General features: G+C 47.3%; 1 protein-coding gene across 19 annotated transcripts in view; it reads right to left on the bottom strand.

The window, feature by feature from the left end:
• SYNGAP1 (synaptic Ras GTPase activating protein 1) overlaps positions 1-16,157 on the bottom strand; it is a 188,454-nt gene that overhangs the window by 58,789 nt on the left and 113,508 nt on the right. For 18 of the 19 annotated variants that reach the window (XR_011849867.1, XM_072125692.1, XM_072125702.1 and 15 more), the window contains 2 exons: positions 1,446-1,537; positions 659-780 (listed from right to left, as the gene is read on the bottom strand). Coding sequence is in view for 18 of the 19 variants with exons in the window: in XM_072125692.1 (XP_071981793.1) it covers positions 659-780; positions 1,446-1,537 (214 nt within the window). In the remaining variant the exon portion in view is untranslated. Of the gene's footprint in view, positions 1-658; positions 781-1,445; positions 1,538-2,251; positions 2,737-16,157 lie in introns of those variants that run through there. The other variant, XM_072125708.1, reaches the window with a different exon arrangement.

Genomic DNA, 16,157 nt, shown 5'->3' with positions numbered 1-16,157 from the left:
TCCGCTATTGCTATATACATTCATCCTATGCAGTGTCCACTATTGCTATATACATTCATCCTATGCAGTGTCCATCATTGCTATATACATTCATCCTATGCAGTGTCCACCATTGCTATATACATTCATCCTATGCAGTGTCCACCATTGCTATATACATTCATCCTATGCAGTGTCCACCATTGCTTTATACATTCACCCTATGCAGTGTCCATCATTGCTATATACATTCATCCTATGCAGTGTCCACCATTGCTATATACATTCATCCTATGCAGTGTCCACCATTGCTATATACATTCATCCTATGCAGTGTCCGCCATTGCTATATACATTCATCCTATGCAGTGTCCACCATTGCTATATACATTCATCCTATGCAGTGTCCGCCATTGCTATATACATTCATCCTATGCAGTGTCCGCCATTACTATATACATTCATCCTATGCAGTGTCCACCATTGCTATATACATTCATCCTATGCAGTGTCCACCATTGCTATATACATTCATCCTATGCAGTGTCCTCCATTGCTATATACATTCATCCTATGCAGTGTCCTCCTGCCCATCAGGTGGATGATGAGGAACCAGTGATGGTCGCACATGTGTGGAGTCATCGCTTACATATGAATGTTAGATACGGTGATGCGTTACCTGTCATGGTCCGCACTCCGGAACCGTGGAAGGATCTGCCGGAAGCTGCTGGTCCGGTCCAGTTTGGGCTGACTCTTTGCCCTCTTTATGGAGCTCTTGAGGCGACGGCTCAGGAATCCCTGCTGTGTAGAGATGAGACAGAGGAGACGTCACAACCAGATCATCACTACTGTCCCCTTACAAGTCTATAGGGCCACGCGAGGGTCCCCAGAATATCCCCAGCCTTGGGGAGCCCCCGGTGTGTGCGATAAGCAGATCCCATCCATCTACTTCATGTGGAGACAATGGCGGCCTGTGGGACCAGATGGAAGCGTGTAATTGTAGGATCCCTAATTATAGTAACGGGGTGAATCGGTGAAGTCGCCCATGTACGACACATAAACTGAGCCACGTGTCTGACCACACACCACTATCCTATCCATATTACAGTATGGAAGTCTTTGCCGGCCCTGGGAGCCAATCAGAGTTCATCTTTCATCTTTCCAGAGCTCTGTAGGAAATGAAAGCTGAGCTCCAATTGGTTGTCACCGGCCACAAGGTTGTGTGAGGCTTGTGAGGATGTGAATCAGCTTCTAGGCCTCTGTTCACATGGTCACTGACTCCATCTTGTCGTATATGTGATTATTATATCCCTAGATGTTCCTGTACCCAGAGAAGCAAACTGACCATAAGTAGCATCCAAAATACGGGGCTCCAACAGCTAACAAAGAGGACTAGGTCCACACAATAACCCAGCCCCTGCCCATTGCCTCCATCACCCCCATCTATGCCTGCAGGTGTCACTTACCGACGGTCGGAAGGGGGCGGTGGGAGGGGCGTCCATGCTGTGCTGTTTCCCGCCTGGGACGCTTTTCCTCCGGGAACGGGCAATGTGATAATCTATAGAGGAAACAGAACATCAGAAGGTCAGATACCGGCACAAGTCCTCCGAGGCTCCACCAGGAGAGGTTATGGCATCTTCTCCTCCATCGTATGGACCATTTATATCTCCAGAACCTTCGAGCACTAATGATGAACTTCCTCTCCTGGGTCCAACATCTCGAGGCTCGTAGCTCAGAAACATTAAGGATCAGACGGCCCTGAACATTTTGGATGAACTGAAATGGGTGAAATATAGAAACCAACCTCCCACCAGCCCCATTCTGATGTCGGCCTTGTCCCCCATCGTCTTTCCTTCCTGGTCAGCCAATCTCTGGTTACGGTAGGTTACCTCTATCATCAATCTATCTACCTATCTATCTACCTCTAGGGCCAATCATTGGGTAAGTGACCAGCAAGTAGAGAGATCGGCAAGAGACTCCGAAGTGGTAGACTGGAAGCCAATTTATAACAAACCACCATCTCTGGAGTCACTCCTCAAGGTTGTACTTATCAAAGATCCTAAGGTAGAAGATCAGCACCAGGAAGAACTCTCCAAGGAAGCCACAAGCAACTCTAAAATATGACTAAGGATGTTCCAGATCCACAAGATCCTAACAACCTCAACCTCGACAATCACTGACAACTAACCACAAGAAGTTTCTGGATGACCGAGACTCCATCACTAGGACCGTAGGGGAAATGGAAGAGATCAAACATCTACTCAAAATTCACCTAAACCATCAATGTGAAAGGAAAGTCAGGAACACGATGGCGGAGGGGCAGCAGAGCACCGGCATGGAAAGGGTCTAGAGCAGTGGAAGGACCCATTGCGATAATGACAATGGGGCTGCAGAAGTTCCCTCTGATAGTTCTTCATGGCGCACGCATGGAGTTACATTATAACGAAGGTTAGAGATTGCTGAACATGTCTCTTCCCCAAGTAATTTCCTATGCCGCCTTGTTAACCGTGGCTGCGTTCCGACAATCAGCCGCCTGTACGTTCCCAGCCTTGGTGCATACTGATTCACAGGAGAGGAGGGAGGAGAAAAAACAGGAACGAAAAAAAGTGCCTGGCGAAACAAATAAGATGCACATCCCGTCTTGTCAGTATTCGGGGGGACGCGGACACACATGCACACCCATGTGCGGAAAGCTCAGCACGAAATGGCACAGATTCCCAGCAGAATGCACACAGTAACACACACAAAGCTGTATATAACACACACGGAGCTCTGTGCAGACGCCCACACAGACACATTGAAATGCGCCGGCTCACAGCAGTGAAATCATTCTATACAAGTATATAATCCACCCACACACAGTCATGCAGCCTGCAGAACATACAGCCAGTGCAGTGTATAGAGCCCCGGCCGGGGGCACTGCATGTATACACACAGGTACTCATTACCATATGCCCATCAATACATGTGCACAGGTGCCCAGCACTGCCAGCAACACGGGCACAGTCCTGGCACAAGTTCCCCGACCCCCCTGCAAGATGTCACTTCTTCTGCTACAGGGAATACACGTGTGTGCACACTAAGGACCACACACCAGGCGGGAACATGCTTGTGTGACCACTCAGATACAACACGGCAGGCTGGGGACTGAGATACAGCACGCCAGGAGGAGATACACATGTGTGCACTGAGATACAACACGCCAGGAGGAGATACACATGTGTGCACTGAGATATAACACGCCAGGAGGAGATACACATGTGTGCACTGAGATACAGCACGCCAGGAGGAGATACACATGTGTGCACTGAGATACAACACACCAGGAGGAGATACACATGTGTGCACTCAGATACAACATGCCAGGAGAAGATACACATGTGTGCACTGAGATACAACATGCCAGGAGGAGATACACATGTGTGCACTGAGATACAAGCCATCAGGAGGAGATACACATGTGTGCACTGAGATATAACACGCCAGGAGGAGATACACATGTGTGCACTGAGATACAACACGCCAGGAGGAGATACACATGTGTGCACTGAGATACAACACACCAGGAGAAGATACACATGTGTGCACTGAGATACAACACGCCAGGAGGAGATACACATGTGTGCACTGAGATACAAGCCATCAGGAGGAGATACACATGTGTGCACTGAGATATAACATGCCAGGAGGAGAAACACATGTGTGCACTGAGATACAACACACCAGGAGGAGATACACATGTGTGCACTGAGATACAAGCCATCAGGAGGAGATACACATGTGTGCACTGAGATACAACACACCAGGAGGAGATACACATGTGTGCACCGAGATATAACACGCCAGGAGGAGATACACATGTGTGCACTGAGATATAACACACCAGGAGGAGATACACATGTGTGCACCGAGATATAACACGCCAGGAGGAGATACACATGTGTGCACTGAGATATAACACGGCAGGAGTAGATACACATGTGTGCACTGAGATATAACACGGCAGGAGGAGATACACATGTGTGCACTGAGATACAACACACCAGGAGGAGATACACATGTGTGCACTAAGATACAACATGCCAGGAGGAGATATACATGTGTGCACTCAGATACCACACGCCAGGAGGAGATACACATGTGTGCACTGAGATCTAACATACCAGGGGAGATACACGTGTGTGCACGGAGATACAACACGCCAGGAGGAGATACACATGTGTGCACTGAGATACAACACACCAGGAGGAGATACACATGTGTGCACTGAGATACAGCACGCCAGGAGGAGATACACATGTGTGCACTGAGATACAACACGCCAGGAGGAGATACACATGTGTGCACTGAGATACAACACACCAGGAGGAGATACACATGTGTGCACTGAGATACAACACACCAGGAGGAGATACACATGTGTGCACTGAGATACAAGCCATCAGGAGGAGATACACATGTGTGCACTGAGATATAACACGCCAGGAGGAGATACACATGTGTGCACTGAGATACAAGCCATCAGGAGGAGATATACATGTGTGCACTGAGAAACAACACACCAGGAGGAGATACACATGTGTGCACTGAGATACAACACACCAGGAGGAGATACACATGTGTGCACTGAGATACAACACGCCAGGAGGAGATACACATGTGTGCACTGAGATATAACACACCAGGAGGAGATACACATGTGTGCACTGAGATACAACACACCAGGAGGAGATACACATGTGTGCACTGAGATACAACACGCCAGGAGGAGATACACATGTGTGCACTGAGATATAACACACCAGGAGGAGATACACATGTGTGCACTGAGATACAACACACCAGGAGGAGATACACATGTGTGCACTGAGATCTAACATACCAGGGGAGATACACGTGTGTGCACGGAGATACAACACGCCAGGAGGAGATACACGTGTGTGCACGGAGATACAACACACCAGGAGGAGATACACATGTGTGCACTGAGATATAACACGCCAGGAGGAGATACACATGTGTGCACTGAGATATAACACACCAGGAGGAGATACACATGTGTGCACTGAGATACAACACACCAGGAGGAGATACACATGTGTGCACTGAGATACAACAAGCCAGGAGGAGATACACATGTGTGCACTGAGATACAACACACCAGGAGGAGATACACATGTGTGCACTGACATACAACACGCCAGGAGGAGATACACATGTGTGCACTGAGATACAACATGCCACGAGGAGATACACATGTGTGCACTGAGATATAACACACCAGGAGGAGATACACATGTGTGCACTGAGATACAACATGCCAGGAGGAGATACACATGTGTGTACTTAGATATAACACGCCAGGAGGAGATACACATGTGTGCACTGAGATACAACACCCCAGGAGGAGATACACATGTGTGCACTGAGATACAACAGGCCAGGAGGAGATACACATGTGTGCACTGAGATATAACACGCCAGGAGGAGATACACATGTGTGCACTGAGATATAACACGCCAGGAGGAGATACACGTGTGCACTGAGATATAACACACCAGGAGGAGATACACATGTGTGCACTGAGATACAACATGCCAGGAGGAGATACACATGTGTGTACTTAGATATAACACGCCAGGAGGAGATACATATGTGTGCACTGAGATACAACACACCAGGAGGAGATACACATGTGTGCACTGAGATATAACACGCCAGGAGGAGATACACATGTGTGCACTGAGATATAACACCCCAGGAGGAGATACACATGTGTGCACTGAGATACAACATGCCAGGAGGAGATACACATGTGTGCACTGAGATACAACACGCCAGGAGGAGATACACATGTGTGCACTGAGATACAACACACCAGGAGGAGATACACATGTGTGCACTGAAATATAACACGCCAGGAGGAGATACACATGTGTGCACTGAGATACAACAGGCCAGGAGGAGATACACATGTGTGTACTTAGATACAAAATGTTAGGAGGAGATACACATGTGTGCACTGAGATACAACACACCAGGAGGAGATACACATGTGTGCACTGAGATACAACACGCCAGGAGGAGATACACATGTGTGCACTTAGATACAACACACCAGGAGGATATACACATGTGTGCACTGAGATATAACACACCAGGAGGAGATACACATGTGTGCACTGAGATACAACACACCAGGAGGAGATACACATGTGTGCACTGAGATACAACACGCCAGGAGGAGATACACATGTGTGCACGGAGATACAACACACCAGGAGGAGATACACATGTGTGCACTGAGATACAACATGCCAGGAGGAGATACACATGTGTGCACTGAGATACAGCACGCCAGGAGGAGATACACATGTGTGCACTGAGATACAACACCCCAGGAGGAGATACACATGTGTGCACTGAGATACAACATGCCAGGAGGAGATACACATGTGTGCACGGAGATACAACACGCCAGGAGGAGATACACATGTGTGCACTGAGATACAACATGCCACGAGGAGATACACATGTGTGCACTGAGATACAACACGCCAGGAGGAGATATACATGTGTGCACGGAGATACAACACGCCAGGAGGAGATACACATGTGTGCACTGAGATACAACATGCCACGAGGAGATACACATGTGTGCACTGAGATACAACACACCAGGAGGAGATATACATGTGTGCACTGAGATACAACATGCCAGGAGGAGATACACATGTGTGCACTGAGATACAACACGCCAAAAGGAGATACACATGTGTGCACTGAGATACAACATGCCAGGAGGAGATACACATGTGTGCACTGAGATACAACATGCCAGGAAGAGATACACATGTGTGCACTGAGATACAACATGCCAGGAGAAGATACACATGTGTGCACTGAGATACAACATGCCAGGAGGAGATACACATGTGTGCACTGAGATACAACACGTCAGGAGGAGATACACATGTGTGCACTGAGATACAACACACCAGGAGAAGATACACATGTGTGCACTGAGATATAACACGCCAGGAGGAGATACACATGTGTGCACTGAGATACAACACCCCAGGAGGAGATACACATGTGTGCACTGAGATACAACACTCCAGGAGGAGATACACATGTGTGCACTGAGATACAACATACCAGGAGGAGATACACATGTGTGCACTAAGATACAACATGCCAGGTGGAGATACACATGTGTGCACTCACATATAACACGCCAGGAGGAGATACACATGTGTGCACTGAGATATAACATACCAGGAGGAGATACACATGTGTGCACTGAGATATAACATACCAGGAGGAGATACACATGTGTGCACTGAGATATAACACACAAGGAGGAGATACACATGTGTGCACTGAGATATAACACACAAGGAGGAGATACACATGTGTGCACTGAGATATAACACGCCAGGAGGAGATACACATGTGTGCACTGAGATATAACATACCAGGAGGAGATACACATGTGTGCACTGAGATATAACATACCAGGAGGAGATACACATGTGTGCACTGAGATATAACATACCAGGAGGAGATACACATGTGTGCACTGAGATATAACACACAAGGAGGAGATACACATGTGTGCACTGAGATATAACACACAAGGAGGAGATACACATGTGTGCACTGAGATATAACACGCCAGGAGGAGATACACATGTGTGCACTGAGATACAACACACCAGGAGGAGATACACATGTGTGCACTGAGATACAGCACGCCAGGAGGAGATACACATGTGTGCACGGAGATACAACACGCCAGGAGGAGATACACATGTGTGCACTGAGATACAACATACCAGGAGGAGATACACATGTGTGCACTGAGATATAACACGCCAGGAGGAGATACACATGTCTGCACTGAGATATAACACGCCAGGAGGAGATATACATGTGTGCACTGAGATACAGCACACCAGGAGGAGATACACATGTGTGCACTGAAATACAACATGCCAGGAGGAGATACACATGTGTGCACTGAGATACAACACGTCAGGAGGAGATACAAATGTGTGCACTGAGATACAACACGCCAGGAGGAGATACACATGTGTGCACTGAGATATAACACCCCAGGAGGAGATACACATGTGTGCACTGAGATATAACACCCCAGGAGGAGATACACATGTGTGCACTGAGATATAACACCCCAGGAGGAGAAACACATGTGTGCACTGAGATAAAACACGCCAGGAGGAGATAAACATGTGTGCACTGAGATACAACACCCCAGGAGGAGATACACATGTGTGCACTGAGATACAACACACCAGGAGGAGATACACATGTGTGCACTGAGATACAACACGCCAGGAGGCGATACACATGTGTGCACTGAGATACAACACACCAGGAGGAGATACACATGTGTGCACTGAGATATAACATACCAGGAGGAGATACACATGTGTGCACTGAGATACAACACCCCAGGAGGAGATACACATGTGTGCACTGAGATACAACACACCAGGTGGAGATACACATGTGTGCACTGAGATATAACACGCCAGGAGGAGATACACATGTGTGCACTGAGATACCACACGCCAGGAGGAGATACACATGTGTGCACTGAGATACAACACACCAGGAGGAGATACACATGTGTGCACTGAGATACAACACGCCAGGAGGAGATACACATGTGTGCACTGAGATACCACACGCCAGGAGGAGATACACATGTGTGCACGGAGATATAACACACCAGGAGGAGATATACATGTGTGCACTGAGATACAGCACACCAGGAGGAGATACACATGTGTGCACTGAGATACAACACACCAGGAGGAGAAACACATGTGTGCACTGAGATACAACACACCAGGAGGAGATATACATGTGTGCACTGAGATATAACACACCAGGAGGAGATACACATGTGTGCACTGAGATACAACACGCCAGGAGGAGATATCCATGTGTGCACTGAGATACAACACACCAGGAGGAGATATACATGTGTGCACTGAGATACAACACGCCAGGAGGAGATATACATGTGTGCACTGAGATATAACAAGCCAGGAGGAGATACACATGTGTGCACTGAGATACAACACCCCAGGAGGAGATATACATGTGTGCACTGAGATACAACACGCCAGGAGGAGATACACATGTGTGCACTGAGATATAACACACCAGGAGGAGATACACATGTGTGCACTGAGATACAACACGTCAGGAGGAGATATACATGTGTGCACTGAGATACAACACGCCAGGAGGAGATACACATGTGTGCACTGAGATATAACACACCAGGAGGAGATACACATCTGTGCACTGAGATACAACACGTCAGGAGGAGATACACATGTGTGCACTGAGATACAACACCCCAGGAGGAGATATACATGTGTGCACTGAGATACAACACGCCAGGAGGAGATACACATGTGTGCACTGAGATACAACACCCCAGGAGGAGATACACATGTGTGCACTGAGATACAACATACCAGGAGGAGATACACATGTGTGCACTGAGATACAACACCCCAGGAGGAGATACACATGTGTGCACTGAGATATAACACACCAGGAAGAGATACACATGTGTGCACTGAGATACATTATGCCAGGAGGAGATACACATGTGTGCACTGAGATACAACACACCAGGAGGAGATATACATGTGTGCACTGAGATACAACACCCCAGGAGGAGATACACATGTGTGCACCGAGATACAACACGCCAGGAGGAGATACACATGTGTGCACTGAGATACAACACACCAGGAGGAGATATACAGGCAGTCCCCGGGTTACATACAAGATAGGGTCTGGAGGTTTGTTCTTAAGTTGAATTTGTATGTAAGTCGAAACTGTATATTTTATAATGGAAGTTCTAGACAATTTTTTTTCTTTTGCCCCAGTGACAATTGGAGTTTCAAAATTTTTGGTGTAATTGGACCAAGAATTATCAATAAATCTTCATTACAGACATCTTACAGCTGATCATTGCAGCCGGGGACCATAGTAACATCCAGAGAGGTCACCAGAGGTCACAGGGGGCAGAGGGGTCCGTCGGTAACTATGGGTTGTCTGTAAGTCGGGTGTCCTTAAGTAGGGGACCACCTGTACATGTGTGCACTGAGATACAACACACCAGGAGGAGATATACATGTGTGCACTGAGATACAACAGGCCAGGAGGAGATACACATGTGTGCACTGAGATACAACACGCCAGGAGGAAATACACATGTGTGCACTGAGATACAACACGCCAGGAGGAGATACACATGTGTGCACTGAGATACAACACGCCAGAAGGAGATACACATGTGTGCACTGAGATACAACACGCCAGGAGGAGATACACATGTGTGCACTGAGATACAACATGCCAGGAGGAGATACACATGTGTGCACTGAGATATAACACACCAGGAGGAGATACACATGTGTGCACTGAGATACAACACGCCAGGAGGAGATACACATGTGTGCACTGAGATACAACACACCAGGAGGAGATACACATGTGTGCACTGAAATATAACACGCCAGGAGGAGATACACATGTGTGCACTGAGATACAACAGGCCAGGAGGAGATACACATGTGTGTACTTAGATACAAAATGTTAGGAGGAGATACACATGTGTGCACTGAGATACAACAGGCCAGGAGGAGATACACATGTGTGTACTTAGATACAAAATGTTAGGAGGAGATACACATGTGTGCACTGAGATACAACACACCAGGAGGAGATACACATGTGTGCACTGAGATACAACACGCCAGGAGGAGATACACATGTGTGCACTTAGATACAACACACCAGGAGGATATACACATGTGTGCACTGAGATATAACACACCAGGAGGAGATACACATGTGTGCACTGAGATACAACACACCAGGAGGAGATACACATGTGTGCACTGAGATACAACACGCCAGGAGGAGATACACATGTGTGCACGGAGATACAACACACCAGGAGGAGATACACATGTGTGCACTGAGATACAACATGCCAGGAGGAGATACACATGTGTGCACTGAGATACAGCACGCCAGGAGGAGATACACATGTGTGCACTGAGATACAACACCCCAGGAGGAGATACACATGTGTGCACTGAGATACAACATGCCAGGAGGAGATACACATGTGTGCACGGAGATACAACACGCCAGGAGGAGATACACATGTGTGCACTGAGATACAACATGCCACGAGGAGATACACATGTGTGCACTGAGATACAACACGCCAGGAGGAGATATACATGTGTGCACGGAGATACAACACGCCAGGAGGAGATACACATGTGTGCACTGAGATACAACATGCCACGAGGAGATACACATGTGTGCACTGAGATACAACACACCAGGAGGAGATATACATGTGTGCACTGAGATACAACATGCCAGGAGGAGATACACATGTGTGCACTGAGATACAACACGCCAAAAGGAGATACACATGTGTGCACTGAGATACAACATGCCAGGAAGAGATACACATGTGTGCACTGAGATACAACATGCCAGGAAGAGATACACATGTGTGCACTGAGATACAACATGCCAGGAGAAGATACACATGTGTGCACTGAGATACAACATGCCAGGAGGAGATACACATGTGTGCACTGAGATACAACACGTCAGGAGGAGATACACATGTGTGCACTGAGATACAACACACCAGGAGAAGATACACATGTGTGCACTGAGATATAACACGCCAGGAGGAGATACACATGTGTGCACTGAGATACAACACCCCAGGAGGAGATACACATGTGTGCACTGAGATACAACACTCCAGGAGGAGATACACATGTGTGCACTGAGATACAACATACCAGGAGGAGATACACATGTGTGCACTAAGATACAACATGCCAGGTGGAGATACACATGTGTGCACTCACATATAACACGCCAGGAGGAGATACACATGTGTGCACTGAGATATAACATACCAGGAGGAGATACACATGTGTGCACTGAGATATAACATACCAGGAGGAGATACACATGTGTGCACTGAGATATAACACACAAGGAGGAGATACACATGTGTGCACTGAGATATAACACACAAGGAGGAGATACACATGTGTGCACTGAGATATAACACGCCAGGAGGAGATACACATGTGTGCACTGAGATATAACATACCAGGAGGAGATACACATGTGTGCACTGAGATATAACATACCAGGAGGAGATACACATGTGTGCACTGAGATATAACATACCAGGAGGAGATACACATGTGTGCACTGAGATATAACACACAAGGAGGAGATACACATGTGTGCACTGAGATATAACACACAAGGAGGAGATACACATGTGTGCACTGAGATATAACACGCCAGGAGGAGATACACATGTGTGCACTGAGATACAACACACCAGGAGGAGATACACATGTGTGCACTGAGATACAGCACGCCAGGAGGAGATACACATGTGTGCACGGAGATACAACACGCCAGGAGGAGATACACATGTGTGCACTGAGATACAACATACCAGGAGGAGATACACATGTGTGCACTGAGATATAACACGCCAGGAGGAGATACACATGTCTGCACTGAGATATAACACGCCAGGAGGAGATATACATGTGTGCACTGAGATACAGCACACCAGGAGGAGATACACATGTGTGCACTGAAATACAACATGCCAGGAGGAGATACACATGTGTGCACTGAGATACAACACGTCAGGAGGAGATACAAATGTGTGCACTGAGATACAACACGCCAGGAGGAGATACACATGTGTGCACTGAGATATAACACCCCAGGAGGAGATACACATGTGTGCACTGAGATATAACACCCCAGGAGGAGATACACATGTGTGCACTGAGATATAACACCCCAGGAGGAGAAACACATGTGTGCACTGAGATAAAACACGCCAGGAGGAGATAAACATGTGTGCACTGAGATACAACACCCCAGGAGGAGATACACATGTGTGCACTGAGATACAACACACCAGGAGGAGATACACATGTGTGCACTGAGATACAACACGCCAGGAGGCGATACACATGTGTGCACTGAGATACAACACACCAGGAGGAGATACACATGTGTGCACTGAGATATAACATACCAGGAGGAGATACACATGTGTGCACTGAGATACAACACCCCAGGAGGAGATACACATGTGTGCACTGAGATACAACACACCAGGTGGAGATACACATGTGTGCACTGAGATATAACACGCCAGGAGGAGATACACATGTGTGCACTGAGATACCACACGCCAGGAGGAGATACACATGTGTGCACTGAGATACAACACACCAGGAGGAGATACACATGTGTGCACTGAGATACAACACGCCAAAAGGAGATACACATGTGTGCACTGAGATACAACATGCCAGGAAGAGATACACATGTGTGCACTGAGATACAACATGCCAGGAAGAGATACACATGTGTGCACTGAGATACAACATGCCAGGAGAAGATACACATGTGTGCACTGAGATACAACATGCCAGGAGGAGATACACATGTGTGCACTGAGATACAACACGTCAGGAGGAGATACACATGTGTGCACTGAGATACAACACACCAGGAGAAGATACACATGTGTGCACTGAGATATAACACGCCAGGAGGAGATACACATGTGTGCACTGAGATACAACACCCCAGGAGGAGATACACATGTGTGCACTGAGATACAACACTCCAGGAGGAGATACACATGTGTGCACTGAGATACAACATACCAGGAGGAGATACACATGTGTGCACTAAGATACAACATGCCAGGTGGAGATACACATGTGTGCACTCACATATAACACGCCAGGAGGAGATACACATGTGTGCACTGAGATATAACATACCAGGAGGAGATACACATGTGTGCACTGAGATATAACATACCAGGAGGAGATACACATGTGTGCACTGAGATATAACACACAAGGAGGAGATACACATGTGTGCACTGAGATATAACACACAAGGAGGAGATACACATGTGTGCACTGAGATATAACACGCCAGGAGGAGATACACATGTGTGCACTGAGATATAACATACCAGGAGGAGATACACATGTGTGCACTGAGATATAACATACCAGGAGGAGATACACATGTGTGCACTGAGATATAACATACCAGGAGGAGATACACATGTGTGCACTGAGATATAACACACAAGGAGGAGATACACATGTGTGCACTGAGATATAACACACAAGGAGGAGATACACATGTGTGCACTGAGATATAACACGCCAGGAGGAGATACACATGTGTGCACTGAGATACAACACACCAGGAGGAGATACACATGTGTGCACTGAGATACAGCACGCCAGGAGGAGATACACATGTGTGCACGGAGATACAACACGCCAGGAGGAGATACACATGTGTGCACTGAGATACAACATACCAGGAGGAGATACACATGTGTGCACTGAGATATAACACGCCAGGAGGAGATACACATGTCTGCACTGAGATATAACACGCCAGGAGGAGATATACATGTGTGCACTGAGATACAGCACACCAGGAGGAGATACACATGTGTGCACTGAAATACAACATGCCAGGAGGAGATACACATGTGTGCACTGAGATACAACACGTCAGGAGGAGATACAAATGTGTGCACTGAGATACAACACGCCAGGAGGAGATACACATGTGTGCACTGAGATATAACACCCCAGGAGGAGATACACATGTGTGCACTGAGATATAACACCCCAGGAGGAGATACACATGTGTGCACTGAGATATAACACCCCAGGAGGAGAAACACATGTGTGCACTGAGATAAAACACGCCAGGAGGAGATAAACATGTGTGCACTGAGATACAACACCCCAGGAGGAGATACACATGTGTGCACTGAGATACAACACACCAGGAGGAGATACACATGTGTGCACTGAGATACAACACGCCAGGAGGCGATACACATGTGTGCACTGAGATACAACACACCAGGAGGAGATACACATGTGTGCACTGAGATATAACATACCAGGAGGAGATACACATGTGTGCACTGAGATACAACACCCCAGGAGGAGATACACATGTGTGCACTGAGATACAACACACCAGGTGGAGATACACATGTGTGCACTGAGATATAACACGCCAGGAGGAGATACACATGTGTGCACTGAGATACCACACGCCAGGAGGAGATACACATGTGTGCACTGAGATACAACACACCAGGAGGAGATACACATGTGTGCACTGAGATACAACACGCCAGGAGGAGATACACATGTGTGCACTGAGATACCACACGCCAGGAGGAGATACACATGTGTGCACGGAGATATAACACACCAGGAGGAGATATACATGTGTGCACTGAGATACAGCACACCAGGAGGAGATACACATGTGTGCACTGAGATACAACACACCAGGAGGAGAAACACATGTGTGCACTGAGATACAACACACCAGGAGGAGATATACATGTGTGCACTGAGATATAACACACCAGGAGGAGATACACATGTGTGCACTGAGATACAACACGCCAGGAGGAGATATCCATGTGTGCACTGAGATACAACACACCAGGAGGAGATATACATGTGTGCACTGAGATACAACACGCCAGGAGGAGATATACATGTGTGCACTGAGATATAACAAGCCAGGAGGAGATACACATGTGTGCACTGAGATACAACACCCCAGGAGGAGATATACATGTGTGCACTGAGATACAACACGTCAGGAGGAGATATACATGTGTGCACTGAGATACAACACGCCAGGAGGAGATACACATGTGTGCACTGAGATATAACACACCAGGAGGAGATACACATGTGTGCACTGAGATACAACACGTCAGGAGGAGATACACATGTGTGCACTGAGATACAACACCCCAGGAGGAGATATACATGTGTGCACTGAGATACAACACGCCAGGAGGAGATACACATGTGTGCACTGAGATACAACACCCCAGGAGGAGATACACATGTGTGCACTGAGATACAACATACCAGGAGGAGATACACATGTGTGCACTGAGATACAACACCCCAGGAGGAGATACACATGTGTGCACTGAGATATAACACACCAGGAA

This window comes from Engystomops pustulosus, chromosome 9 (genome assembly GCF_040894005.1).
Source record: "Engystomops pustulosus chromosome 9, aEngPut4.maternal, whole genome shotgun sequence".
In the NCBI taxonomy this organism is placed as follows: Eukaryota; Metazoa; Chordata; class Amphibia; order Anura; family Leptodactylidae; genus Engystomops; species Engystomops pustulosus.
This window is presented reverse-complemented; position numbering and strand designations above follow the sequence as displayed.